The 26,058-nt window shown below is 42.6% G+C and overlaps 2 protein-coding genes across 6 annotated transcripts in view; one reads left to right on the plus strand and one right to left on the minus strand.

The window, feature by feature from the left end:
- Positions 1–339: 339 nt before the first annotated feature.
- APEX2 (apurinic/apyrimidinic endodeoxyribonuclease 2) lies at positions 340–8,078 on the minus strand. 2 transcript variants are annotated; one of them, XM_033102954.1, is made up of 6 exons: positions 7,447–8,078; positions 6,382–6,465; positions 5,551–5,731; positions 4,876–5,022; positions 4,051–4,120; positions 340–1,586 (listed from the first exon to the last, which is right to left on the minus strand). In XM_033102954.1, exons 1-6 carry the CDS (start codon positions 7,601–7,603, stop codon positions 687–689), a joined length of 1,539 nt encoding a protein of 512 aa, XP_032958845.1. In that variant the 5' UTR covers positions 7,604–8,078; the 3' UTR covers positions 340–686. The 2 variants fall into 2 exon arrangements, with proteins under 2 accessions (XP_032958845.1, XP_032958854.1); XM_033102963.1 differs by having other exon boundaries at positions 7,592–8,070.
- A 1,439-nt stretch (positions 8,079–9,517) lies between these two features.
- PFKFB1 (6-phosphofructo-2-kinase/fructose-2,6-biphosphatase 1) overlaps positions 9,518–26,058 on the plus strand; it is a 91,769-nt gene continuing 75,228 nt past the window's right edge. For 2 of the 4 annotated variants that reach the window (XM_033102999.1, XM_033102982.1), the window contains exon 1: positions 13,723–14,089. In XM_033102999.1, the coding sequence (XP_032958890.1) occupies positions 13,993–14,089 (97 nt within the window). In that variant the 5' untranslated portion in view covers positions 13,723–13,992. Of the gene's footprint in view, positions 9,662–13,716; positions 14,090–26,058 lie in introns of those variants that run through there. The other 2 variants (XM_033102989.1, XM_033102973.1) reach the window with 2 other exon arrangements.

Genomic DNA, 26,058 nt, shown 5'->3' on the forward strand with positions numbered 1-26,058 from the left:
TAACACTCATTTTTTTCCACCCTACAACCCATTTGTGGCAGCAGTTGGACACACCAGTTGGGAAGCACTGGCTTATGACTACACAGGCCACCTGAGCTTTGTGGCATACCACACCCAGCCCCCCTTGCTGATCCAACCTCAGCAGTGCAGGGAACCCCTTCAGCTCAGCAGGGCCCTTTATAGTGAGCACCACTCCTCCTCCCTCCCCTCTCCCTGAGAGCTATATTACCAGGCTACAGGCAGTCGGCAGACCCAATATTAAGGTAACGTCTCTGACTCAACTTTATGGATCATACTAAAATGTCCACATGACACAGTACACTAAAACAAAGACAGACTTTATTTAGGCACAGGTACATTTCCCAGCCAGAAAGGAAAGGATTTAAATCTTTCTGGAGCAACTTGGTCCTGTGTTCTTACAGGAAGGTGGGAAGTGGGGTGGTGGACTGCGTCACAGCATTAAGGTACAAGAAGCTTACCAATGAGGAGGGGCTTGGCAGGAAGAAGAGAGAGGAAGAGAGGCCTCAGAAGAGGAAGAGAAAGAGGAAACAGAAGGGTCCTTGAGGAAGGTGGAAGAGGGGAAGGAGGGGAAAGAAGAGTTGGGGGAGGAGGTGGCAGTTTAGGAGTGCTGGTCTCAGATCATGTACAGGGTTGACCATGCCAGACATCCCTAGATGTGGGTTGGTTCAGCTGGGCCTGCTCCAGAGGAAGAAGTTGCAGCGAGCAGAGGGATCAGTGGGAGGACCCTGGGGCCTAGCACACATGTAAAAGTGGCGGCCCAGGTTGGGTCCTGGCTTCTTCACAGTTCGCATCACACATGGCTCCTTGTGGCCCCTGCAGAGGGGCATGGGCAAGGGTCCCCCCAGCACAGACTTCCAGAACGAGATCCGTACCTCCTTCTCATTCTTGGCCTCTGAAGCCTTGGACTGCCCCTCCACCACTTTGGCCGTCACCTTGTCTTCTGGGGTTTTTGGGGTCACAAGGGTGCCCAGGCTAGGAAGCTCCAAATTAGCAGAAGCTTGGAGACGGCTGGAGGATGACTGGAAGTAGCTCATCAGCTGTTTTTGGCCTTTGGTGGAAGTTGGCCGAGGCCTGGTTGAGTGCACACGGGCTTTGTTTGGGCGCATTTGCACCTGGGTTTGATTGCTGAGTGGCAGTGCTGACTGCTTGAATACAGGATCTTGTTTGAGATGAACTAGGAAGTGAAGGATCTTGAGCTGGGTGCCTGCAAACTCGGGGAGGAAGCGGGTGCAAAGAGGTGGGCACTGTTTTGCAGGCACAGAGGACACGCTCAAGACTGCACCCACAGGGCAGTGGTCAGAGCCCATCATCTCAGGCAGCAGGAAGGAGGCCTGAAAGGTGTCTATGACCAGGGTCCTGTCCCCCAGCACATAGTCAAGCCGGGAGCCATAGTTCAGATGGCGGGCGCCAGTGACTGTCGACCAGCAGGTGAAGGCCCCCTCCTGCTTTGGCTGGAAGCAGCGGTAGCTATCAATAAAGGGCCCCCCATGGGACCCAGCCTGGCAACCCAGGTTACTGAGCAAGCCATCCATCCATTTGCGTCCTGGGTCCTCTTCAAAGTATTCCTGGGGAAGAAGAAAGGGAATGAAGAAGAAGACCGAACTAGATGCCTAGAACTGTAAGCGACTTAGACTAACTGCTTCATTTTACAGACAAGATAATGTTGGTGTTCCAAAGACTACTGCTCAAGGTCACACAGTCCAAAACTGGTAGAGCTGGGATTCAATTTCCATTCTTACTGATTTGTTGTTTGCCTAATCAAAGCAATTCGCAGAACTGCTCACCAAAAGAATGGAAAATAGGAAGTTTAAAATGGTTACCTCTAGAAAATAGGGCTGGGGCCAGCAGTTAAGAAGACTGCTGCCTTTTCATTTAAACCCTCTGGCATTATTGGGCTTATCTTGTATCAAGGCCCTTACTGACCATGCCTCACTCCTGAGCTGAGGGGCTCCAGGGATCCATGTCTGAATACTTCCTCTGGCTCTGCTCCCCAGTTCATCTATCCATCCAATCCATCCACCCACTCATTCAATGCAACAAATGTTCGAAGAACACTGATTATGTGCCAGGTATGATGCTAGGGTCAAAGTGGGAACCTGATCTCGTTCTGGGGACCAATGAGGCTTCCTTTCAGAAAGTGATATGGAGCTAAGAAGTAAAGGCTGAGCAGGAGTAACCCAGGCAGAGGGTGTTACAAATTCTCCGTGATGGGCTTGTTGAGGGAGGAGACAGCATACCCCAAAACTTGACGGGAGACTAAGGCTGGGAGCCAAAATAACAGCAGGAGATAGCTATTTTAGTTCATGCAAGTAAGAGATGATGGTCACTTTAGACTAGGGTAGTGCCAGAGACAGAGAAAAATAAAGAGATGATTTGGAGCTAGACTCTACAGTACTTGCTGACTAATTGAATGTGGGAAGAGGACAAAACTAACACAATGCCCAGGCTTCTGATTAGAGCAACCAAGGGGATGATGGTGCCATTTTGGGAGATGAGATGACTAGAAGAGCCAGTCTTCTGGGAAGTGGACATATTCTGCTATTTTGGAAAGACAGTGTTTGTCATGTTACCTGGTACTATTAGTTCTTTTATCCTGGAAGAAAGAAGATAGGAGGTGCATTTAGATCTAGGATACTTCTAAACAAAGGCGACAACGCATAAAGGTATATGACACTATCACACGAAGCAGAAAGAACAGACTGAGTAAATGTCTGATGAGAAGTAAGGTAGGGAGGGTCTGAAGGCTTATTACTTTGTAGTGTACACCCCCTACCACACCACAACACTACCACCACCATTATTTCTGTTCATTTTCCCCACTGGGGGCCACGTGTATATTTACATGGCTCTTCTGCAAATTAATCAAGGAATCTTCCTACTGCCCCTTCTTTGAGCCAAGCCCAGTGTTGAGTTGAACTATGCCAACATAAGTTACTGATCACTCCCACTCATGAGGCAAGGCAAGATGAGAACTGGCTTGTATATTCTAGGACAGCGGCTTTCAAACCTGACTGTACAATAAAATCAGCCTGGGAGCTTTTAAAACATACTGCTCTCCGGCCCCCATACTTAGCACTATCTGATTTAATTGGTCAAGGTATTGATATTTTTGTAAAAGCTCCTTGTTCTAATGTACTCTCAGGAGCTGAGAACCATTGGCCTAGAGGGACTCAGAAAAAGACAGAAGGGAGGGGATGCCCACCAATTTGGGGTATAGTGAGAAAAGCCAAAATCAGAATAACTTTTTAATGGAGAGAAAATGACCTGGCTTGAACGGACAGTGTGTGCAGGGGTACTGAAGATGAAAATGGAGACTGGGCACAGACAAGAAAGAGCCTTGAATATTTTCTCTGCATCACAGGTAACAGGGAGGTACTGAAGGTTCATGAGCAGGAGAGATAATGTATTAGGGAAATAATCAAGGCAATGTGGAGTGCAAGGCCCTTGAAATCTCACCTCCAAAGGAGCCCCGTATCCTGCCACTCACCTCCCTTCCCATGTCACCCCCTAACAAGAATGGAACTTGCAAATCCCCATGCACACCAGGCAAATTCTCACCTTGCAGCCTCTTCTTGTGCTAGAATGCTTTGCTTCCCTCACCCCAAAGCTCTGTTCCATCATCTTTTAAGATGCGAACATTTTCAGATGCCTTCCCTGATGTCCAGGCTGCCCAGGAATCCCATCTGGGCTCCCTAGCCTCCTGGGTTGCCATCTCTGCCTCAGCCCTGAAGACACCATTCTATAACTGACAGGTCATGTGTCCACAGCCTACAACTACGCTGAGAGCTCTGAGGGGCCAAGAGCTGGAACTAAGTGGTAACTTAGTCCCCATCATGTGGTTCAGGGCCAAGCCAAGGGTAGGGTCAGTAATGTCTACGTAATGAACGAACAATCCTCAGTGCTTTGAGAATAGTATTAGTATTTCTGCTTTTCCATGAAAGAAGCTGCCCCTAGGCCAAAAAAACAAGACTGGTTTGCTGGCTGGACAGAACCACAGGAGTGAGGCCAGGGGCCTTGAGGGAGCCTTACCAGGTTGACTGCATCCCAGTGGTCAATGGGGCGGTGGGCTGTGTTCAGGTCACCCAGAATGATCACATGGCTGAAAAACACAAAATGGGATTGTCAACTGGATATTCAAGAGAGGGAAGCAGGAGTCTTAGCCCATCTACTTTCTCCTGAGCCAAAAGCTCAGATAGGCCACCTCCCACACTGAGGCCAAGGTGAGAGCTAACAGCAACTCATAGCAGCCTACCTCACCAATCTTACTATAACCTTGCTGTGTTTTATGCCTGACCAACCCAATTCTGACCTCCAAAGGTGACATCGTTCCCAGTTTGACATGACTGTCTCACTGATCTCTACCTAATGGCATCTTTCTGGTCCTTCAAAGTTGAGCTCAGGTAACACTTCCTCTAGGAAGTATCCCTTGATTACTCTAAGCCACCCTCACTTGCCTGTCCCTCCCTATGATTAACACTTTTTATTTGCTCCCAGGCACTTTATCTTCTTCATCTCCTTTAGTTTCAACCTTAAAACTATTCTGTCAGGTAGGGATTCAAACATTCATTTGACAAAACAGAAAACTAGGGAGGACTAGCCTCAGAGCTCTCAGTAAGAGAAGCCAGGATAGGTGCTCAGAGGTACCTGAGTACAAAACCCATATTTGTGTCACTTTACCTGTTCCTCACAGCTCTTAAAGAGCGGGGCCTATTCAGGTAAGCATACTGGTGTCTGCAACTAGGCTGTGAAGAAACTCAAAAGACAAATATCCAATATCCCTTCCAATGGAGCTGGACATAGGGCTGGGCACCCAGGACAAACTCAAGGAAGACTTGCAGCCCAGGCTTGCAGTACCTGCCAGCCGCCAGGAGGGCTTCTGCTCGGATCTGCAACAAGCGATAGAAGCGCATCTTAAAGGCCAGCCGCTCAGGCTTCCCAGGGTCCGCGTGGGGGCAGTACACGTTGATTAGGGTCAAGGTCTTCTCCTTTCCTTCCCATGTGCTGAGGAGAAGATAACCCCCCCCAAAAAAAAGGAGTCATTTTCAAGCCTCCCCTCACCACACCGCATGGCTTCTACTCAATGGTTGTCTGTGGAATGAGCGCAAAGGAAGGAAAGAGAGATGTGAACGAGCTGGCATACACAAGACTTGGAGACTAACTATGGATGTAGCATGACACCCAAGTAAACCAGGTGATGGTACTGTCATTCACAAAGACAAGACAGCAGAAAGGGAGCAACTTGGGGTAATAAGTTCAGCATTGGCTAAGGTGCTTTTGGGATGCCTGGGGTAATAAGAACTGGACTTCCTGGTCATCCCCCCGACCCCCACTGTAGAGATAGGAAACTCAAGGCTCAAAGGGGAACATGATTTGCCCAGGGTTACATAGTGAGTAGCCCAGCTAGGACTAGAGTTCAGGAAAGTCAAGTTTGGGAAGTTTTCCATGGTGAAAGCATGGCTAGCCTCAGAATCCCCACACTCACAGAGCAGAACCAGCAGTGGTCAGTGACAAGGGGAGGTGGGCTATTACCGGATCTTGTGCTGTGTGAGGAGGGCCCGACCCTCACTATCCAGAGACCGAAGCTCCTCTTGAGTGAACTCATCCATGTTTCCATAGCAACCCACGTCGCCATTCTGAGTGGCAAGCAGGCCACTCAGGCCTTCTTCAGCAGCCACTGGGGTAGCACTGTCTTTACAGAAGGTGGCTACACCTGGAGACAGACAGGATACTTTGAGGAGGCCTGGTAGCCAACACCCTGTTGCACAGCCTGTTGCCCCCACACAGTTCACCTGAGTTATCTTCATCAAGTGTGGCTGTATTGACAACTCTCCCAACTCAAAGGCCATTGATGGCTCTCTAGAGCCTGGGACAACTGTACTCAAACCCTGGAGTCTCAATTCCTTCATTTACCAAAGCCACAGAGTCATAACAGCTAAAATTCTAAGTGTTGTACATGGATACATGATGTGTTCAAAAGGGGTTAGCTATTATCATTCCCACATGTACTAATTCGTATAACCCTTGAAACAGCCATAGGAGGTAGGCATTACATATTCCCATTTTCCAGTGGAGGAACCTGAGGCATAAAGAGGTTAGTAACTAGCCAGAGGGCACACAGCTAGGAAGTGAGCTAGGATTCAAACCCAGGCAGTCTGGCTCCAGAGCTCATACAATAAACTACCACACTATTGTGCTTCTGAGGTCCAATAGGATAATTTTATCCTTCAAATAATATTACATGGCTTTAGCTCTGTGGACTAAAAGCTTAAATTTCTTATTACCTTCTCATCAAATACTGGAAACCCTTTCCCCCTACCTGCCTCCATCACTAATTTAAAGTCCCCAGAAAGCCCCATTTACCAGAATAGCCACTACGGTTGCGGCTGAAGCTGAAATAGGAGTTATAGCCCTCAATGATAGCCAAGGGTTCTGTCAGCGCATCCCCTGGGAAAAAAGATGCGAGATTATGTCAGAGATAAAACTAAGACCCAGGACACACAAAGGTCTGGAATTACAGTTGTAGACTAATTCCTTGTACACATCAGAGTCAGAGGTGGGAAAGTAAATGAAGTATCTATGATTAGAGGAGGAGCTAGAAAGGTCGGGACTAGAGAGAGAATTGATATCAGAATCAGAAGGAGGGACAAACTATGGAACAGGAGATGGCGAATTAAGTGGGAGGAGACTAGATGACAGGAGGGAGCTGGGGGTGGGAAATGGGGATATGGGAGGGGGAACTGGGAATCTGAGCTGGAGATAGGTGAATTAGAGGATCTGAACTGGATGGAGATGGAAGGAAAAGTAATAAGTGGATCTCAGAAGGGGGATGCCTGGGGGGAGAGAAGGAATAAGGGGAGTGCGGTAGGGGTGGGAGATGGGTGGGAAGGAGAGGTAATTAGAAGGTCTAAGCTTGTAGTGGGACATGAGGTAGGAATGATGAGAGGCTCTGAGCTGGGGAGAAGAGATTGGGGTAGAGATAGGGGGAACCAGGGATCTGATATGAAGATGTAAAAGGAAGTTAGAGACTCTGACCTGGGAGCAAATATGGGGTGGGAATTAAAGGATCTGAGCCGGGGGCAGGAAGGAGGAACTGGGGAGTCTGACTTGGGAGTGGGAGATGGACCGTGTGTGGAGGGAGGAAATTAGGGGGACTGATCAGGGGCGGGAGAAAGAGTTGGAATTAGAGGATCACAGTGAGAATTGAAGTTGCAAGGGAGAGGGACTTAAGGTTCTGCTAAGAACAGGAAATGAAGTGGGAATCAGGAGATCTAGCCGAAATGAGAAATAGGGGCTTAAGGGAGAGTATCAAGATTCTGAACCGGGACTAAGGGGAAGACTCAAAAGATCGGAAAGTGAGATGAGATGGAGCAGGAGGAAAATGTCAGCGGAAAGTATGGTAGGAGTCCTGGATTCCTGAGCGCTCACTGGTCACTTTGGTCTCTTGAAAACAGACGATGTCAGCATCCAGGTTGTCCAAAATGCGCCCCATGGCCATGGTGGTACGGTTGTTGGGCTCCTCGTATACCACCCCTTGCCGGGGGCTTCGGATCCCATTAATGTTCCAGCTCACCACGCGCAACATCTTGACTGCACACCGCAACGCCTCCCAGCCCGCGCCGAACCTAGGGACAACAAAACTGCGGCACACTCCCAACTCGGCCAGGCCCCGCCATCCGCGCGCTTTTGTGCAGGCGTTTTCGTGCGTGCCACGACAGAGTCGGACGCACGTGGGGCGGGGCTTCGAGCTCCTCAGTTCCCATTGGCGAAAGTGGCGGAAGCTGAAGGGGGCGGTGCAGACGCCTAGGAGGAATGAATGCTGGGGCGGGGGGAGGTCCGGCAGTTGGGCTCCTGGTGCTCCCGCCGCTCACTGGCCCACGCATCTTAGTCTGACTGCGTTTCTGCTCCACATAAAAAGTCCCTTTGGTGCATCCGACTACTTACAAATGGAATTTCGCCACTTTTAAGTAAAGAAACCTGGAGTGGAACCGCGCAGCTACTGAAGCCCCGCCCTCATCGCGACGGACCACCGCGCGATGCGCAGATGGCTGCGGCGCTTGCGCCCTGGGGAGTAGCTGACGTAACTGCTTGCTTGGGACAGGGGGCGCTCGAAGGGAACTTCACGGCTAGAGGAGGGAGCAGTAGCAAGTGCTCTAGTAAAATAAGACTAGGAGAATAAGACTTAGGAGAGGTCTTTGGGCTTTATTGGGCGGGGTGGTGGGAGAAATGGAGACTGTCTCAAACCCGCCCTGTAGCCATTAATCGTCTCGGGCCTTATAACATCCTAAAGGAAATGGCCTGACAGATACTTTCTCTTGGCTCCATTTCTCAGGTGAGTAAAATCAAGGCCCAGAGAATTTAAGTCGGCTTCCCAAGCTCCAAGACAGCACTTACCCAATGTAGCCTGTGGCTCTTCCATATACATTATCTTGTTTCATTCTCAGAACAACTCTGTAAGGGGTAGAAAGGCTAAGTAAGAGAAGTTGAGTGACTTCAACCCAGTCTCACAGAAATGGTAGAGCCAGAAGTCAAACTCTTAATAAGCTCAGGGAATAGTTTCTGGAGTAAGTTTTTTTTCTAATCACGCACCTTCCCAGGTAGATATTTTCCTCTGGGCACCTTCTGCATCCCATGGTCCATTCCGTCACAGCACTTACCACATTGCACAGCTATCACTGATTTCTATTTCTGTCACTAGACTGTCAGCAACTTGAGAACAATGACTATGCCTGATTCATCTTGTTAGTCCTATCCCCTAATATAGGGGACAACGTATATTAGAGGAGTCGATAAATATTTGTTGAATGTTGAACAAACTAAGGACAATAGCAATAGCATCAACAGGTTAATGACTTGTTTTTGAGAATACAAAAATAGAAATAATAGACATGTCCACTGTACAGGGAAAGGCATAACTTAGTTATAGTTCCTCACCCAGAATTGCAGCATGATTATTTTTCCCCCAGAATTCCATAGCCTTAGATTCATGATCCTCAATGTCTGCAGTAAACACACAATGAGCTGCTTTTCCTCCTGGAGGACTTAAAGTTTATCTTCCAGTTGTTGCCATAAGAAAGTACCTCTGCAATTAAAATAAAAAATTTGGTGTTTTGAGCTTTTTCATGCTTTGGTGGTTATTGGTTCAGGATTGAGTTCCAGGAGTGTAATAACTAGGGCAAAGGAAATGAACATTTTCATTCCTCTTGCTTCATATTGCCAAATTGCTTTCCAGTTAGGGATCGTGCCCACTTACACTGAAGACCAGTCTGAAACTCAGCACCCCACCTCCCGCCGCAAATACCGATCTTACCTATCTCAATTGCTGGTTTTAATTTCCCCACTCTGCAGTGGCTTGTTAATATTAGTTCTGACCTTTGGGGCAAGGTGAACACATGGTTGGCCTGAAGAGAAAAGGCTCCGAGTGGCTCAGGAACTTCTTTGGAAACTATAACAGCTGATATTTCAACAGAGCATACACACCCCCCTCTTACCAAGGGTACTTCCCCAGCCTTCCCAGGGAACCAACTAACTGCTCCAGGCTTCCTCTTTGACGCCACCCACTGGACCTGCTTTGGGAGTCTAAATGCAAGAGAGCCCTGTGTCGGATACTTAGCAATGGAAGAAAAAACCTTTAGGAGAGCAGGTAGGTGAGACAGAAGGAAAAATAGATAGTTACACAAATCCAAATCCATTCTTTAGGCCGTCTGGAAAGGTTTGTTTGTCTGTTTGTTTGTTTTGTTTTTTTTTGGCATAGGTAGTCACTTGAAGTGTGCATTAAAGGGTATGGGACAGTTTGGGGAAAAGATGATATCTATATTTAATTATCTACCTATCTATCATCCATTCTGTCCTGTCTTTATCAGACACTGGCCCAAAGGGCAGTTCCCTAGTACCTTTAGAAGTCTTTAACTTGGACTGCTTCAGTTTGAATGAACTGGATGATAGATATATTTCTTACCTCCCCTGGTGTATAGGATAGGGCTGATTTGCTATGGCACATTGAACAAGCTGTTTAGCTTCTTCAATATACAATGGGCTTCAATAGCCTCCTCACTAAAATGGAAATTGAAGTCTTGAGCCTACTTCCCTCAGAGGGTTGTCTCAAGGTGAAGAGAAGTGGGAGGACAGGAACCAAAGCTCTTTGGAGATATTTCAGGACTTCTATGCTCTGTCTGAGATTAGTGATCCTGCTTTTTCTGTAGCCTCCAATACCACCCACAAACCTCCAGCTGCTATTCCCCCTGAGTGACTATGGTTTGTGAAGAGCCACACCTAGGACTAGGATGCACTGAGCCTTGGGCCCCAGGCATGAGGCTGAAAATAGTGAGGGGATAGTGGGCCAAGGCAATAGCTAAGAAGGAAGTGGATCCTAGGCTGCTGCCACAAGAGACCTGATACTTGTATATAGGCACTTGACCTGTAAGCATGTGGCCAATCTCTCCTCTGCACCCTAACCCCCTACAAATGCATTCACACCATGCACCCCAAGAATTACTGATAGGGAGACCCCATTGGTGATTTCTTACTCAGTCCTGTCTTGATAGTGCTTTTAATGGGATTCTCTCATATACCCCGTACTTTGGGAGGATGGTCAGGACATGTGGGCCTCAGGAACTCACACTGTATGCTTTTCTTTCCCAGAGTTAAACCCATTATGTAATTTGTGGCTTAGTTCTTGGTCTTAAGTGAGTCTCTGATAATGAGTGAACCCTTTTCCTTTAACCAGTTAGTTGGACCTTTTCAGGGAAGACTTTATTCTTTTGTTTATTCTGTTCTGCCCCATTCGAGGTTGAGAAACTTTCTAGATAACACCTCTATCTTCAGACCAAGTTAGTTTCCCTACCCAGTGCCCTGCGTAGCTCTCTGTATAACATTTATCTTGTTGAATGGGGATTATTTGTCCATGTGTTCACCTCATCTAGGGCAATGCGATATAGATTGTACAAACACTCAAGTGTCTCCTCTGTGCCAGGGCCTTCACTAGAAACTGGAAACAGACCACAGATAACTGACATCCAGTCCCCATTTTCAAGGAGCTCACAATGGGGATGTAGATCAGTAAAACATGGATGGATACTTGCTCAGATAGACGGAAGCATATAGGTAATATGAGAACCAAAGACAAAGCCTGTCCCAAGAATACAGGGAAGCCTTCCCAAAGGAGGTGAACATTGAACCAGACATTGAAGAGGGAGTCGTATTTCGTTGAGAATGAAAGTGAAGGTAAGTCATTCTAGGCTGAGCAAAGGCCCAGGGGGGAAAAAGGTACATGGCATGTTTTGGGGCCCTGTGAGTCAGCTGGTGCAGTCAAAGCATTGGGGTCTAAAGAGAGGTATGGCTGGAGAGGCATGCTGGAGGTTGATTGACAAGAGCCAGGCTGAGGCATTTCCATAAAGCTTGTTTAGTTCTCCTGCTCTGGGACCAGAATTGGTAACAGTAAAAAAAAAAAAAAAAAAGCTAGTTCCAAGCAGTCTTAAGTTGGGTTTTCAAGCCTGGACCCTAGGTTTACCCTTTCAGACCTTGCCAAAAGCCCGGTAACCTCCTATCTCAGATATCCTGCTGCTAAAATTATCTTTCCGCCTCTTGGCAGGATCATGAGGACAAAATTGTAAACATAGAAGAGGGTTCATGTGACTGGCTCAATTACCTTGGATAAGCCACTTCCCCTCCCTAGACCTCAGTTTCCCTGTGAGGCTTGTGAGAATGTTTGTAAGAATAAGAAATATGTTGTTGCTCTGTGGGCCATAGGAAACATACATGTAAAGAGTTATTAAGACTACTAGTATTAGCACAGTGATACTTATTAAGAGACTTATTAGGATTAAGATAGTTATATATCTTTCAAAGTCTAGTTCTGAGACTCTAAAGATTCTGAGCTAATCTGGAAAACCACATTCTTAAATCAAACTAGATAGATCAATTTACGAAAGACAAACCATGGACTGGGAGAAATCAGGTCCCCAATATCTACTCATGATTTGCTGACTTATTTGCTGCAGAACCTTAGGAAAATACTTCCCCTCTGTAGGCCTCCATTTTCTCACCTGAGAGGGTTGGATGAAATGATTTCTAGCGGACTTCTGTTTCACCACACCCAAAATGCAAAAATGATTTCATCTTTCTAGTTGATTGGCAAGAACTCTTTATTTTATTATAAATGTCAACCCTTTGTAATAATGTTGTAAGTTTCCTTTATTGAGTATTTCCTGTGTGCTCAACATTACATTAGAAGTTGCAGATTAGCCAAAAAGTTGACTGATCATTTACTTCACAGAGGGAATCACAGTGTTAGGTGATATATGTCGAGTATTTCCCAGGTTGTTTTATATGTATTAACATGTTGAATCTTCAACAACACTAAAGTGGTAGGTACTCTTAACAGATGAAAAAAATGAGGCTCTAAGAAGTTAGGTCTTCTGCACAGGGTCTCATAACAAGGGGCAGAGGTGGGATTCCACTCAGGTAGTATGGCTCCAAGAGCCCATTGTTCTTAACCACTGTGATCCACAGCCTCACTAGATTCATTTACATGGGCAGTCTCTGAAATGTATTGAAAGTTGGGTATGATTTATACACAACAACTGGAAGGAATCTAACCCTTGTGTAGACTAGGCCACTGAGAATGTATTTTAGGGAACTTCTAAAAAGGCAAAGTGGAGCTGAAAGCATTGGTGGGCAGGGAGTGGAGATTTCTATCCATAAGAGATTGCCCCCATGCAGCCCAGCTCAGTGGAAGAAAGTTGAGCTTCCTCGTAGCCAATCACTGGAGGTTCATCAGGGGGTGGGAAAGTTGCAAAAGAATGTAAGAGCACACTTGGATATCTTCCAGCTGAGCTGTGCCATTAGATGAGTTCTACACATGAAAGCCTCAACACAACCAGGGGGCGAGGGAGGGTAAAGTGGAGACAACTGGGTGGGATGTCCTACTTTGAGGCCATTGCTCCCTGCTTCCCACACTCCACCTGCCGCAGTCTCCACTCAAACCTCCATCCCCTTTGCTTGGCATGAGAGTCTTTAGCCAGGTTCTGGATCAAATCACGATGCCTTTCTCCCTAGGGCACTTGATTGCAGCTGGAAGCCATGTGGGCAGTGCTTACCATCTCTCCCGCAGCAATGGCTGCATTCATTTCTCTTCCCAGAGGTATCAGGTTTACTCTGATTTATTTAGCCTTGGCTGGAGAGAGCATAAAGATGATCAGTTAGTGCCCATCTCTCCAAGAGTGCCCCGGCAGCACATTTTAGGAGAGAGAGGACCTGCAATAGGAACAGCAGCAGAATTCACGGAAAGACAGGGTTGCGATGCCATTTTTGGGGGGAGTGTGGGGCAATGAGGCAGTGAGCCTTCCACTTCCAGTTTGGGCCTTTGATTGCTGGATCAAAACATTGCATTTTTCAATAGGGACTTTGTGTGTTCGTACTTGGGAAGCTTGCATTTCTGATGTAGATCTCCGTTTCCCTGTTGAAATTTGACATTCTACTTGGGCCCGTTATTTTATTTCAAAGCTGTGAAAGTTGCTGGGACCTGCCTTCATCACCTTTGCCTCCCTATCCCACACAGGATATAAGCACATGATCTTTGGTCTTTTATTTGCATACTCTACTAGTCCTGTCTTCATTGGAGGGAAGTGACTGGCCAGACCTGGGCTGTCTTGCTGGCTGCCTTCCTTGCTGGAAGGAACTTATCTCCTATGTACACAGCTCTTGGAGTTCAGAGGCCTCTACTGACCTCTGTCCAACCTCTCCCTCTCTGTACCCAAGCCCCCACTGGTACATACAGGAGCAGAGGCAGGCAAGGGCTAGGAAAGAGGAGAGGAGGCTAGAGACAAGCTGCCAGAGGGCGAAGAAGCCCAGTGCACCTCACTGTCCCAACTCTGTCCACCTGCGGCTGTGGCCACAGCAACAAAAGAGACAGCAAGACGGGAAGTGAGGTCCGGTACCTTTTGGACAGTAGTGTCATTAGCTGTGACACCTAAGATGTCTCGACAGATGGGAGAGCTCACCCAAACGAGGTTGCAGAAGATCTGGATTCCACACAGCAGTGGCAGCAGCGGGCTGCAACGGAGGAGGGGCTGTAAGTGGGGTTTGCTCTCGTGGGCTTAAAGGTGGTGGTGATAAAGTGGGTATAGAAGGAGAGCAAAGGACATGCCCCCCATCCATCCCCACCCCAACCTGAAAGCTGAAATAAATGAGTGGCTGGATGAAGTAGCTATAGGATAACAAGAGGCTAGTGTCAGAAAAGTAGAAAAAGAATGAGAGAAAGACAGACAAAAAGAGAGATGAAGACAGAGAAAGAATGAGGATTGGGTAAAGACCATTTAATCAGATTTTTGACAGGGAACTTTTTCTCATCCAGACCTTATTTGGAATGCTTCTTGTTTGAAATTTGACATTTCTAGTTTGCAACTGTTCAGTGCTTAGCCTAAAATGTTTCATTTTGGTGACTTCAGTGAAGTGTGTTAAATTTCTTCCTGTCTGATAGTGCTTGGGTAAAATAAGGTGATGATTCCTGGAATCGTTTCTCAGGGGACAGGTGCTGGGTACACAACAGTGCCATGTCATTGGTGAGTTTTGCCCGTCCCCTTTCTCAAGCCTCTTCTAATAAATCTATACCTGACTGGGTTGGAGAAGTCTGGGTGTCCTGTCTCCTGAATTGCCTTCTTGGGACATATGAACACTTGTTGTTCTACCCAGAGAGAGGGAGATGATACTCAGTCTTCTTAGTGACAGCCTGTTGGTGTAATGTTCACCATGAAAATTTAAGAAAGAGCAGAGGCAAAGGAAAATCAAACAAAACCTGTATGTGTGTGTGTGTGTGTATATATATATATATATATATATATATATATATATATATATATATTTATATATATTTATATATATATTTTTTTTCTTCAAAAAACTGGAGTATACCATTTCCCATAGATAATGGGACAGTTGTGGACCAAGATGATTTCAGCCCAAGGATTATGGCCTGAGGAGCCATAAGGTGGGTGGAGATAAGACAGCTGTGGACTGTAGGACCCAGACATCTCAGGGTCCAGCTGACCAAGTTTCCACTAAGCTAATGCTGGAGGAGGTCTAGGGTCAGAGCTAGCTGGAGGAGAGGTAGTTGATTAGAGGATCCAGGAAGATGTAGGATGGTTCTGTTGTGGTTTTTGGCTGTAATTATTCTCACTTTATTTTATATATTTTTGTATTTTCCAATTATAATTGACATTCACTATTATTTTATATTAGTTTCAGGTGTACAGCATAGTGGTTTGACATTTATATAATTTATGAAGTGATCGCCCAATAAGTCTAGTACCCACCAGGCACTACACATAGTTATTACCATATTATTGACTATATTCCCTATGCTGTACTTTACATCCCCATGACTATTTTGTAACTACCAATTCGTGGATGTTAAATGTTGTGTATAGGATGTAGAGAGTGTGGATGGAAGAAGAGAAAGAGGGGGAGAAAACCCAGCCTCCTGTTCTCCTCCCTTCTCCTTTCCACCAGCAGTTTTACTCACTCATCTAGAGATCTAGGAACCTGGATGAGACAGAATTACACCCCACCTTCACCCACCCAGCCACTCTTGATCCTTTCTAAGGGGCTGTTGGGTTTAGCTGGCAAGCAGGCAAACCACTCTCTGCATACCTTACTCCTCCAGAGTTTGGACCCTTGTATTCCTGGGAACTATGTCTTTCAGGTTGGAGAAATACTATACATAAATCACCTAATATAGTTTCTGTCACATAAAGGGTGCAAAATAAATATGTGTTCAGTTCTGAGTCTCTCTTTCCTCAGCTGTAAAACAGGCTTAATATCCACCTCTCCAAGTTGTTGGAGTGATTCAGTGATTCAGAAGTTCTGGATTCAGACTGCCTAGGCTTGAGTCCCAGCTCCTGGCTCTGTGACCTTGGGCAAGTCTCTTAACTTCTTTGTGCTGCCGTTTCCTGAACTGTAAAAAGAAGTCAGTAATAGTGTTGTGAAGATTAAAGAGCTAAAGCATGTAGAATGCTTATAATAGTGTCTAGTTCATAGCAAGCACTTCATAAATGTTAGTTATGATTATTTAAACAAGAAGGTAGGTGTGTGGTCTTTTTGCCCATCACATCTTCAGCATCAACCCTAGAGCATGGCACATAGAAGATGCTCGGTAAATGGTCACTCTGTGTGATTTCTACTCTACCACTCACCATAGCTAAGCATGGGACTCTGTGTGTATGAGACTCATTAGTTGTTGATTGAATTATGTCAGAGCACAGATGCAATAAACCTAGATAGCGGTGGCCATGTCCTGCCCTGGGCAATGTCTGCCTCACCTTTTCTTTCTGGGGAGGCCAGGCTATTTACCCCAGAAATATCTGAATCATCTTTTGCTTGGAGCGTTTTCTAGAAGACCTGCCTGGGCCCAAAGGCAGTGGTGGGGGAGAGGAGACAAACAACTACTTAATAAAGTTGTTCTGAGGATTAAATGTACGAGGTCTGACAATTATGTTCGCAAACTTGCCACCGTGTGCTTACATTGGCAGTGCTGTACAAACAGCTCAGTAAGGTTTCATAACCCTGGTATATCAGTGTCTCACAGCTGAGTTCGTGTCGATGTGTGGTGGTGTCTTGCTGAGAGGCGTTCATTATTGATGTTACATGTTTTTGTGTGCCGTTGCGAGAATGTCTGAGCTTGAATTAGAGCAACGAACAAACATTAAATTTCTTGTTAAACTTGGCAAGAGTGGGAGTGAAATCAGGGACATGTTAATCCAAGGTTATGGGGATAGTGCCATGAAGTAAACAGCAGTGTACAAATGGATTAAACGTTTTTCTGAGGGGAGAGAATGCATCACTGATGAAGAGGGGTCAGGGCAGCCAGTAAAAAGCAGAACTGATGAAAACATTGCAAAAATTTGTCGAATTGTGCATTAAAATCGTCGGCTGACTGTAAGAAGCATTGCAGACCAAGTAAACATCAATAGAGAAACAGGAAAATCTTAACTGAAAACCTTGGCATGAGAAAGCTGTGTGCAAAAAATAGTCCTAAAGGAGCTCACTGATGAACAAAAGCAAAGGAGAGTCAAAGTTTACCAAGACCTTTTGGAGAGGCAAGACGATGTTTGGGGCCATGTTATTGTTGGTGATGAAATATGGGTGTACCAATATGACCCTCAAACAAAGTGTCAAAGTGCACAATGGAAGTCAGCCAATTCTCCACAACCAAACAAGTTCTGTCAGTCCAAATCAAGAGTGAAAACAACATTGCTAATCTTTTTTTTGATATCAGAGGGGTTATTCGTTATGAATTTGTATCAACTGGACAAATAGTTAACCAAGTTTACTATTTGGAAGTGCTGAAATGGCTGCATGAAAAGGTTATGGGAAAACGACCTGAACTTTTGGCCAACAATTCATGGCTCTTGCATCACGACAATGCACCAGCTCACACGGCACTGTCTGTGAGGGAGTTTTTAGACAGTAAACAAATAACAGTATTGGAACACCCTCCCTGACTCACCTGATCTAGCCCCCAATGACTTCTTTCTTTACCCAAAGATAAAGGAAATATTTAAAGGAAGACATTTTGATGACATTCAGGATATCAAGGGAAATATGATGACAGCTCTGATGGCCATTCCAGAAAAAGAGTTCCAAAATTGCTTTGAAGGGTGGGCTAGGTGCTGGCTTCAGTGCATAGCTTCCCAAGGGGAGTACTTCGAAGGTGACCATAGTGATATTCAGCAATGAGGTATGCAGCACTGTTTCTAGGATGAGTTCGCAAACTTAATTGTCTGACCTCGTATTAATGTGTAAAGTACTTAAATAGCTGTGTATATTCATCTGTGACTTGTTTTTCTCACTCACCTGTATGTCTTGCTTGCCATCTATATTATTGTTGCACGCAATTGTAGCTTGTTTAATTCCTTGCTGTGTAATGTTGCATTTTGTTAATGCACCACAATTTATCCATCTTACTGTTTATGAGCTATTAAGTAGTTTCTAGTTGTTAGTTATTAAATGCAATGAAATGAAATGAAAATTTTGTCCCTATAAATTTTGGAATCAGCTTATCATGTTACACCAAATTACACACAGACACACACACACACACACACACACCTTTTGGGATTTCAGTTGGAATTACATTCAGCCTATAGATCAATTTAAGGAGAGTTAACATCTTTTTCCCTCCATCTATTTAGAGTTTTTCATGTTATTTCAGGGAAGTTTTATAATTTAAAAGGGCTTGCACATCATTGTAAGATATGTTGTTGCTTATTTTTGTTGCTATCGTAAATGACAACTTTTTTGAAAATTACATTTTATATCAGTTTATTGCTAATGTATACGAATATAATTGGGTTTTGTATATTGTATTTGTAACTAGCAAACCTGATCAACTTATCAGTTTTGATAATTTGTATATAAATGACAGTTATCATTTTTCCCCTCCAATCGTTTTTTTTTTGTAGCTGCTTTTTCATATATCACTGCACTGCTATGACCTTCTACCTCTAATACACTCACCATTTTCAGTACAATGTTGAGTAGAAATGTTAATAGTATGCATTCTTATGTTCATCCTAATTTTAAAGGGAATGCTTTTAAAGTTTCACCATTGAGTAAGTTTGCTGCATTTTTTTGTAGATGCCATTTAACAGGTTGTGGAAGTTCAGTTTATTCTTAATTTTCCAATTGGATTATTTTTAAATGAGTAGATGCTGAATTTTATTAAAGGTGCTTTCTATATCCACTGACATGACATGTTGATTGTGTATTTTAATCCGTTAATGTGAATTACATTAGAGATTTTTTATTATGTTGAACTAATCTTTCAGTCCTAGGATAAAAACTGCTTGGATTTAATTCATTAATATTTTGTTTAGGAATTTGGCATTTTGTTCATGAATGAGATTGGCCTGTACTTTTCCATTCACATGTTTGATTTTGATGTCATAAAATAAAGTGAGAACTATTTTCTTTCATTCTATTTTCTGACAAATGCTGTCCAAGGAACTACCTGTTCTTTAAATATTTGGCACAACTTTCATGTAAAAACATTGGGGCCTGGCGTCTTCTTCATAAGAAATATTTTAACTGATACAATAATTATTTAATCACTCCAGTTTGCTATTTCTACTTGTCACTTTTAAGTTATGGTTATCTAGAAATTTTTCTATTTGGCATCACTTTTTAAATTTATTTGCATACATTTCTTATATTTGTATTTTTCAAAATCTTTGTTGCATTTGCAGTTATATCCTCTCTTTTGTTCTAATATTGTTTATTTGTACCTTCTCTTTTTTTCTCTTGATCAATCTTACCAGAAGTTTATCACTTTTATAAGTTTTTTAAAATAATCAACTTTTGGCTTTTTGATTCATTCTGTTGTCTTTGTTTTCTATTGAACTATTTTTCTCATCATTATCCTATTTCTTTCACTGTCTTTGGATGTATTCTGTAGTTCTTTTTTAGTCTCTGGAGTTGGATGCTCATCTCATTAGTCATCAGAATTTCTCCTTTTTAAATATAAGCATCCTATGTTATAATTGGACTATTAAACAGGGATGATATCCCACAGATGCAAAATTGTATGGACATATGAATTTGTAAAACATTTCCAGAAAATATAGTAAGTAGTCACAGCTCTGGAATTTCTTAGTTTCTCCACCACTTACGCCATGACCACCTCAGTCCCTTTTCTAGGACTGCTAAGACCTACTGGTTATCATCTAGCAATTAAAGTGTTAATGCCTGGCACAGCAGGAGGCTTTCTGTAATTGGTGTCAGCCGTTGGGCCAGGGCTAGCTTCTGTTTTTACAGACCAGTGCCCTTGCCATTTCCAGTTATATTCCTTTCTCTTCAGAGAACAAACTTTCTATGATTTCAATTTGTTGATATCTACTGAGGTTTGCTTTATGGACCAACATGTGAAAGTTTTGGTGAATGTTCCATGAGGACTTGGAAAAAAATGTACATTTCACAGTTGGGTTCAGTTTAGTATATTCTTAAGTCATGTTTGTTTATCTGGCTCAAATGCTCTATAGTCTTCTGGGGTTTTGTCTGCTTATTGATATGCAAAATTCGTTAATGTTTCCTTGTAACTACATCAATTTTGGAGCTTTGTAAATTGTTACAAATTTAGAATTGCTATATCTTCCTGGTGACTTGAATATTTTATTGATGTTCAAGGAGATTATTTCTGGTAATCTTGTATGTTGGCAATTTGCCCTGTAATCCATTTTTTCATATATATATATATATATATATATATATATATATATATATATATATAAAAATAATATATAATTAGTTTTATTTAGCATATTAGCCTGTATATATTTTCCTATACTTTAGAAAAATTGTTTTTTAATAGAGATCTAATTCACATACCATAAAATTCATCATTTTAAAATGTACAACTTCGGCGATCCAAGATGGCACGGTAGATAAATGCTGTGCTTGCCTCATCTCGTGAACACATCAAAATTACAATGAAATTATAGAACAATCAAACTGGAGAATCATCTGAAGTCTAGCTGAATAGAAGTTCTATAACTAAGGATATAAAGAAGAGACTGCTAGGAGAGGCGGAGATGTGAAACGGGCGGTCCCCAAACCTCTGTCTGGTGGATGAAACTTGGGAGGGATATCTCAGCCACAGAGGTTTCCCATGGAGGAGAAAGAGACTCCAGCCCCACACCAGGCACCCCAGCCCAGAGTACTGGTGCCAGGAAGAGGAGCCCCCACAACATCTGTCTGTGAGAAACAGTGGAGACTCCGACAGTCTGGGTGGGACAGAAGCCTGTGGAAAACCCAGACGTCCTCTTAAAGGGCCCACACAGACTCACCCGCAGGCACACACCCTGGGCTATAGAGGAGGGACAGTGACTCGAGCAGCATCAGAGACCTATGGGGGAGCAGACTGAAGTGTGTGGCTTCGTGGTGAGGGCTGGAAGATAGTCGCCATTTTTCCTGAATGGGGTCCTTCTTTCATGAAGCTGGCAGACAGGTGCCATCTTTCCTGAGTTGAGCCCTCCCTGACCACCATGGCCAAATATGAATCTGAATTGGTTTGGTTAGCTCCACTTCCTTTACCCTGGTAATTCACTGAGGCCCCCGCACACACCCAATTTGTAGTGCATGAGGCTTTTTCAGTGTTTGCATCTTAAGGGAGCCAGCAACCAGCCGTAGGCATCAGTGTGTTTCTCCTATGTTTTCTTTTAGAAGTTTTATAGCTTTATATTTTATATTTAGGCCAGTGGTCCATTTTGAGTTACTTTTTGCAAAAGATGAAAGGTATGTGTTGATGCTTATTTTTTGCATATGGACTTCCAGTTGTTCTAGCACCTTTTGTTGAAAAGACTCTATTTTCTCCATTGGATTGCCTTAGACACACTCAAATATATTCAACTAATTTTGGACAATTTCCGGGCTTTCTATTCTATTTCGTTGATGTATTTGCCTATCTATTTCCCAATACCACAGCATCTTGAGAACAGTAGTCCCCCCTTTATTTGTGGAGGATACATTCCAAGACTCCTAGTGGGTGCCTGAATCTGCAGCTAATACCAATCCCTATATATACTATGTTTTATTTTCCTATATATACATACCTATGATAAAGTTTAATTTACAAATTAGGCACAGTAATGGAGTAACAACAATAACTAATAATAAAACAGAATATAACAATATGCTGTAATAAAAGTTATGTGAATTTAGTCTCTCTCAGAATTTTTTTTTATTTATTTATTGGGGTGACAATTGTTAGTAAAATTACATAGATTTCAGGTGTAAAATTCTGTATTACATCATTTATAAATCCCATTGTGTGTTCACCACCCAGAGTCAGTTCTTTCATCACCATATATTTGATCCCCCTTACCCTCATCTCCCACCCCCCACCCCCCTTACCCTCTGGTAAACACTAAACTATTGTCTGTGTCTATGAGTTCTTGTTTGTCATTTGTTTGTCTTGTTCTTTTGTTGTTTTTGGTTTATATACCACATATCAGTGAAATCATAAGGTTTTCTGCTTTTTCTGTCTGACTTGTTTCACTTAGCATTATACTCTCAAGATCCATCCATGTTGTCACAAATGTTCCGAAATCATCTTTTCTTACTGCCGAATAGTATTCCACTGGGTATATATACCACAACTTCTTTATCCATTCATCTATCGAAGGACATTTTGGTTGTTTCCATGTCTTGGCCACCGTAAACAAAGCTGCAATGAACATTGGAGCACACGTGTCTTTATGTATAAATGTATTCAGATTTTTGGGGTAGATACCCAGGAGAGGGATTGCTGGGTCATATGGTAATTCTATTCATAATTTTTGAGGAACCTCCACACTGCCTATCATAACAGCTGCACCAGTCTGCATTCCCACCAACAGTGTATGAGGGTTCCTTTTTCTCCACAGCCTCTCCAACACTTGTTCCTATTTGTCTTGTTGTTGATAGCCATTCTGACTGGGGTGAGGTGATATCTCATTGTGGTTTTTATTTGCATTTCTCTGATGATTAGTGATGTTGAGCATTTTTTCATATGTCTATTTGCCATTTGTATGTCCTCTTTAGAGAAATGTCTCTTCAGGTCCTCTGCCCATTTTTCAATTGGGTTGTTTGCTTTTTGTTGTTGAGTTGCATGAGTTCCTTGTATATTTTGTATATTAGCCCCTTATCAGAGGCACTGATTGCAAAAGTCTTCTCCCATTCAGTTGGTTGCCTCTTTATTTTGTTGATGGTTTCTTTTGCTGTGCAGAAGCTTTTAAGTTTCATATAGTCCCATTCATTTATTTTAGCCTTTATTTCCCTTGCCTTTGGAGTCAAATTCATAGTGTTCTTTGAACCCACGTCCATAAGTTTCGTACCTATATTTTCTTCTATACAGTTTATTGTTTCAGGTCTTATGCTTAAGTCTTTGATCCATTTTGAATTAATTTTGATACATAGTGACAGATAGCAGTCCAGTTTCATTCTTTTGCACGTAGCTATCCAATTCACCCAGCACCAATTATTGAAGAGGCTGTCTTTTCTCCATTGTACGTTTTTAGCTTCTTTGTAAAAAATTATCTGTCCATATTTATGTCGTTTTATTTCTGGGTTCTCAATTCTATTCCATTGGTCTATGTGTCTGTTTTTCTGCCAATACCATGCTGTTTGGATTATTGTAGCCCTGTAGTACAAGCTAAAGTCAGGGAGTGTGATACCTCCAGTATTGTTCTTTTTTCTTAAGATTGCTTTGGCTATTCGGGGTCTTTTGTGGTTCCAAACAAATCTGATGATTTTTTGTTCTATTTCTTTAAAAAATGCCATTGGGATTTTGATGGAGATTGCATTAAATCTGTATATTGCTTTGGGTAATATGGCCATTTTAACTATGTTGATTCTTCCAATCCATGAGCACGGAATGTCTTTCCATTTCTTTGTATCTTCTTCAATTTCTTTTTAAAATGTCTTATACTTTTCAGCATATAGGTCTTTCCCATCATTGGTTAAGTTTATTCCTAGGTGTTTTATACTTTTTTCTGCAATTGAAAAAGGAATTGTTTTTTGTATTTCTTTTTATGATATATCATTGTTAGTATATAGGAATGCAATGGACTTTTGTACGTTTATTTTGTAGCCAGCACCTTTACTGTACTTGTTGATTGTTTCTAATACCTTTTGGTGGAGTCTTTAGGGTTTTCTGTATATAGCATCATGCCATCTGCAAAGAGTGATAATTTAACTTCTTCATTCCCAATTTGGATGCCTTTTATTTCTTTCTCTTGCCTGATTGCTCTGGCAAGGACTTACAACACTATGTTGAAAAGTAGAGGTGATAGGGGACAGCGCTGTTGTGCTCCTGGACGTAGAGCAAAGGGCTTCAGTTTTACACCATTAATTATGAGATTATCTGATGGTTTGTCATATATGGCCTTTACTATGTTAAGGTATTTTCCTTCCATACCTATTTTATTAAGTGTTTTAATCATAAATGGATGTTGTATCTTGTCAAATGCTTTTTCTGCATCAATTGATATAATCATATGATTTTTGTCCTTTATTTTGTTTATGTGATGTATCACATTGATGGATTTGCTGATGTTGAATCATCCTTGTGCACCTGGGGTGAACCCCACTTGGTCGTGATGAATGATCTTTTTAATGTATTGTTGTATTTGATTTGGTAGAAGTTTGTTTAGGATTTTTGCATCTGTATTCATCAGAGATATTGGTCGGTAGTTTTCATTTTTCATGTTGTCATTACCAGGTTTTGGTATCAGGGTAATGTTGGCCTCATGAAATGAGATAGGGAGTACGCTCTCTTCTTCAATTTTTTGGAAGAGTTTGAGCAGGATTGATATTAGATCCTCTTTGAAGGTTTGGTAGAATTCACTAGTGAAGCCATCTGGTCCAAGACTTTTGCTTTTGGGAAGGTTTTGGATGACTGATTCAGTTTCGTTACTGGTGATCAGTCTGTTTAGATTTTCCAGTTCTTCATGGTTCAGCCTTGGAAGGCTATATGTTTCTAAGAACTTGTCCATTTCTTCTAGGTTATTGAATTTGGTGGCATATAGTCCTTCATAGTATTCTTGGATGATCCTTTGTATTTCTGTGGTGTCCATAATAACTTCCCCTTTTTCATATCTGATTTTGTTAATTAGTGTCTTCTCTCTTTTTACCTTAGTGAGTCTAGCCAAGGATTTGCCAATTTTGTTAATCTTTTCAAAGAACCAGCTCTTTGTCACGTTAATTTTTTCTATTGTCTCTTTGTTCTCTATTTCATTTAGTACTGCTCTGATTTTTGTTATTTCCTTTCTTCTGCTCACCTTGGGTTTAATTTGTTCTTCTTTTCTAATTCTTTGTGGTGTAAAATGAGGTTATTTATTTGGGATTTTTCTTGTTTCTTGAGATAGGCCTGTAATGATATAAATTTCCCTCTTAAAACTGGTTTCGCTGCATCCCGAAATTTTTGGTAGGATGTATTTCCATTGTCATTTATTTCTATGTATCTTTTGATATCTCCTCTAATTTCTTCTTTTACCTGGTCGTTCTTTAAAAGTATGTTGTTTAATCTCCATGAATTTGTGTTTTTTCCTGTTTTTTTGCAGTTGATATCCTATTCCAAAGCCTTGTAATCAGAAAATATGCGTGGTATTATTTCAGTTTTCTTAAATTTGCTAAGGCTGATTTTATGTCCCAATATATGGTCTATCCTTGAGAATGTTCCATACACTAGAAAAAAATGTATACTCTGGTGTTTTAGGGTGAAGTGCTCTATATATGTCAATTATGTCCATTTCATCTAATGTGTCATTTAGGGCTGCTATTTCGTTATTTATTTTCTGTTTGGATGATCTATCCAGAGCTGTCAGTGATGTATTTAGATCCCCTAGTATAATTGTGTTTTGGTCAATTTCTCCCTTTAGTTCTGTTAGAAGTTGCTTGGTATATTTCGGTGCTCCCTGATTGTGGGCATAAATATTGATGACTGTTATGTCTTCTTGTTTTAGAGTCCCCTTTACCATTATGAAATGTCCATCTTTGTCTCTTGTTACCTTTTTCACCCTGAAGTCTGTTTCATCTGATATCAGTATGGATACACCTGATTTTCTCTGGGTACCATTTGCTTGGAGTGTCAATTTCCACCCTTTCACTTTGAGTCTCTGCTTGTCCTTGCAGCTGAGATGTGTCTCTTGGAGACAGCATATGGTTGGGTTTAGTTTTTTGATCCAATCTGCTACTCTGTGCCTTTTTATTGGTGAATTCAGTCCATTTACATTTAGGGTGATTATTGATATGTGAGGATTTCCTGTCATTCTATCTTTAGTTTTCTGGTAAGGCTGTGTCTCCATTGTTTCTTTGCCTTTTTGTTGTTGTCTGTTATTTCTGTGTGGTGGTAGTATATGATGTTTGCCTCTGTTTCTTCTTTTATTACAGTACATATTTCAGTTCTGGAATTTTTTTCAGTGGCTACCCTTAAGTTTAAGTAAAAGGAAGTTTGATATTTGGAGTATTCCATTTTCTTCAGCACGCTTACCTTTTCCATTCCCATATTCC

This window comes from Rhinolophus ferrumequinum, chromosome X (genome assembly GCF_004115265.2).
Source record: "Rhinolophus ferrumequinum isolate MPI-CBG mRhiFer1 chromosome X, mRhiFer1_v1.p, whole genome shotgun sequence".
Classification (NCBI taxonomy): domain Eukaryota; kingdom Metazoa; phylum Chordata; class Mammalia; order Chiroptera; family Rhinolophidae; genus Rhinolophus; species Rhinolophus ferrumequinum.

Bases quoted from the DNA above. Each gene is read 5' to 3' on its own strand.
- APEX2 (XM_033102954.1), bottom strand. From the start codon at position 7,603: ATGTTGCGCGTGGTGAGCTGGAACATTAATGGGATCCGAAGCCCCCGG. The intron at 5,732-6,381 runs GTAAATGGGGCT...GTCTGTCTCCAG, and splicing joins CAACCGTAGTGGCTATTCTG to GTGTAGCCACCTTCTGTAAA. The intron at 4,121-4,875 runs GTACTGCAAGCC...TGTGTTTTTCAG, and splicing joins GCCCTCCTGGCGGCTGGCAG to CCATGTGATCATTCTGGGTG.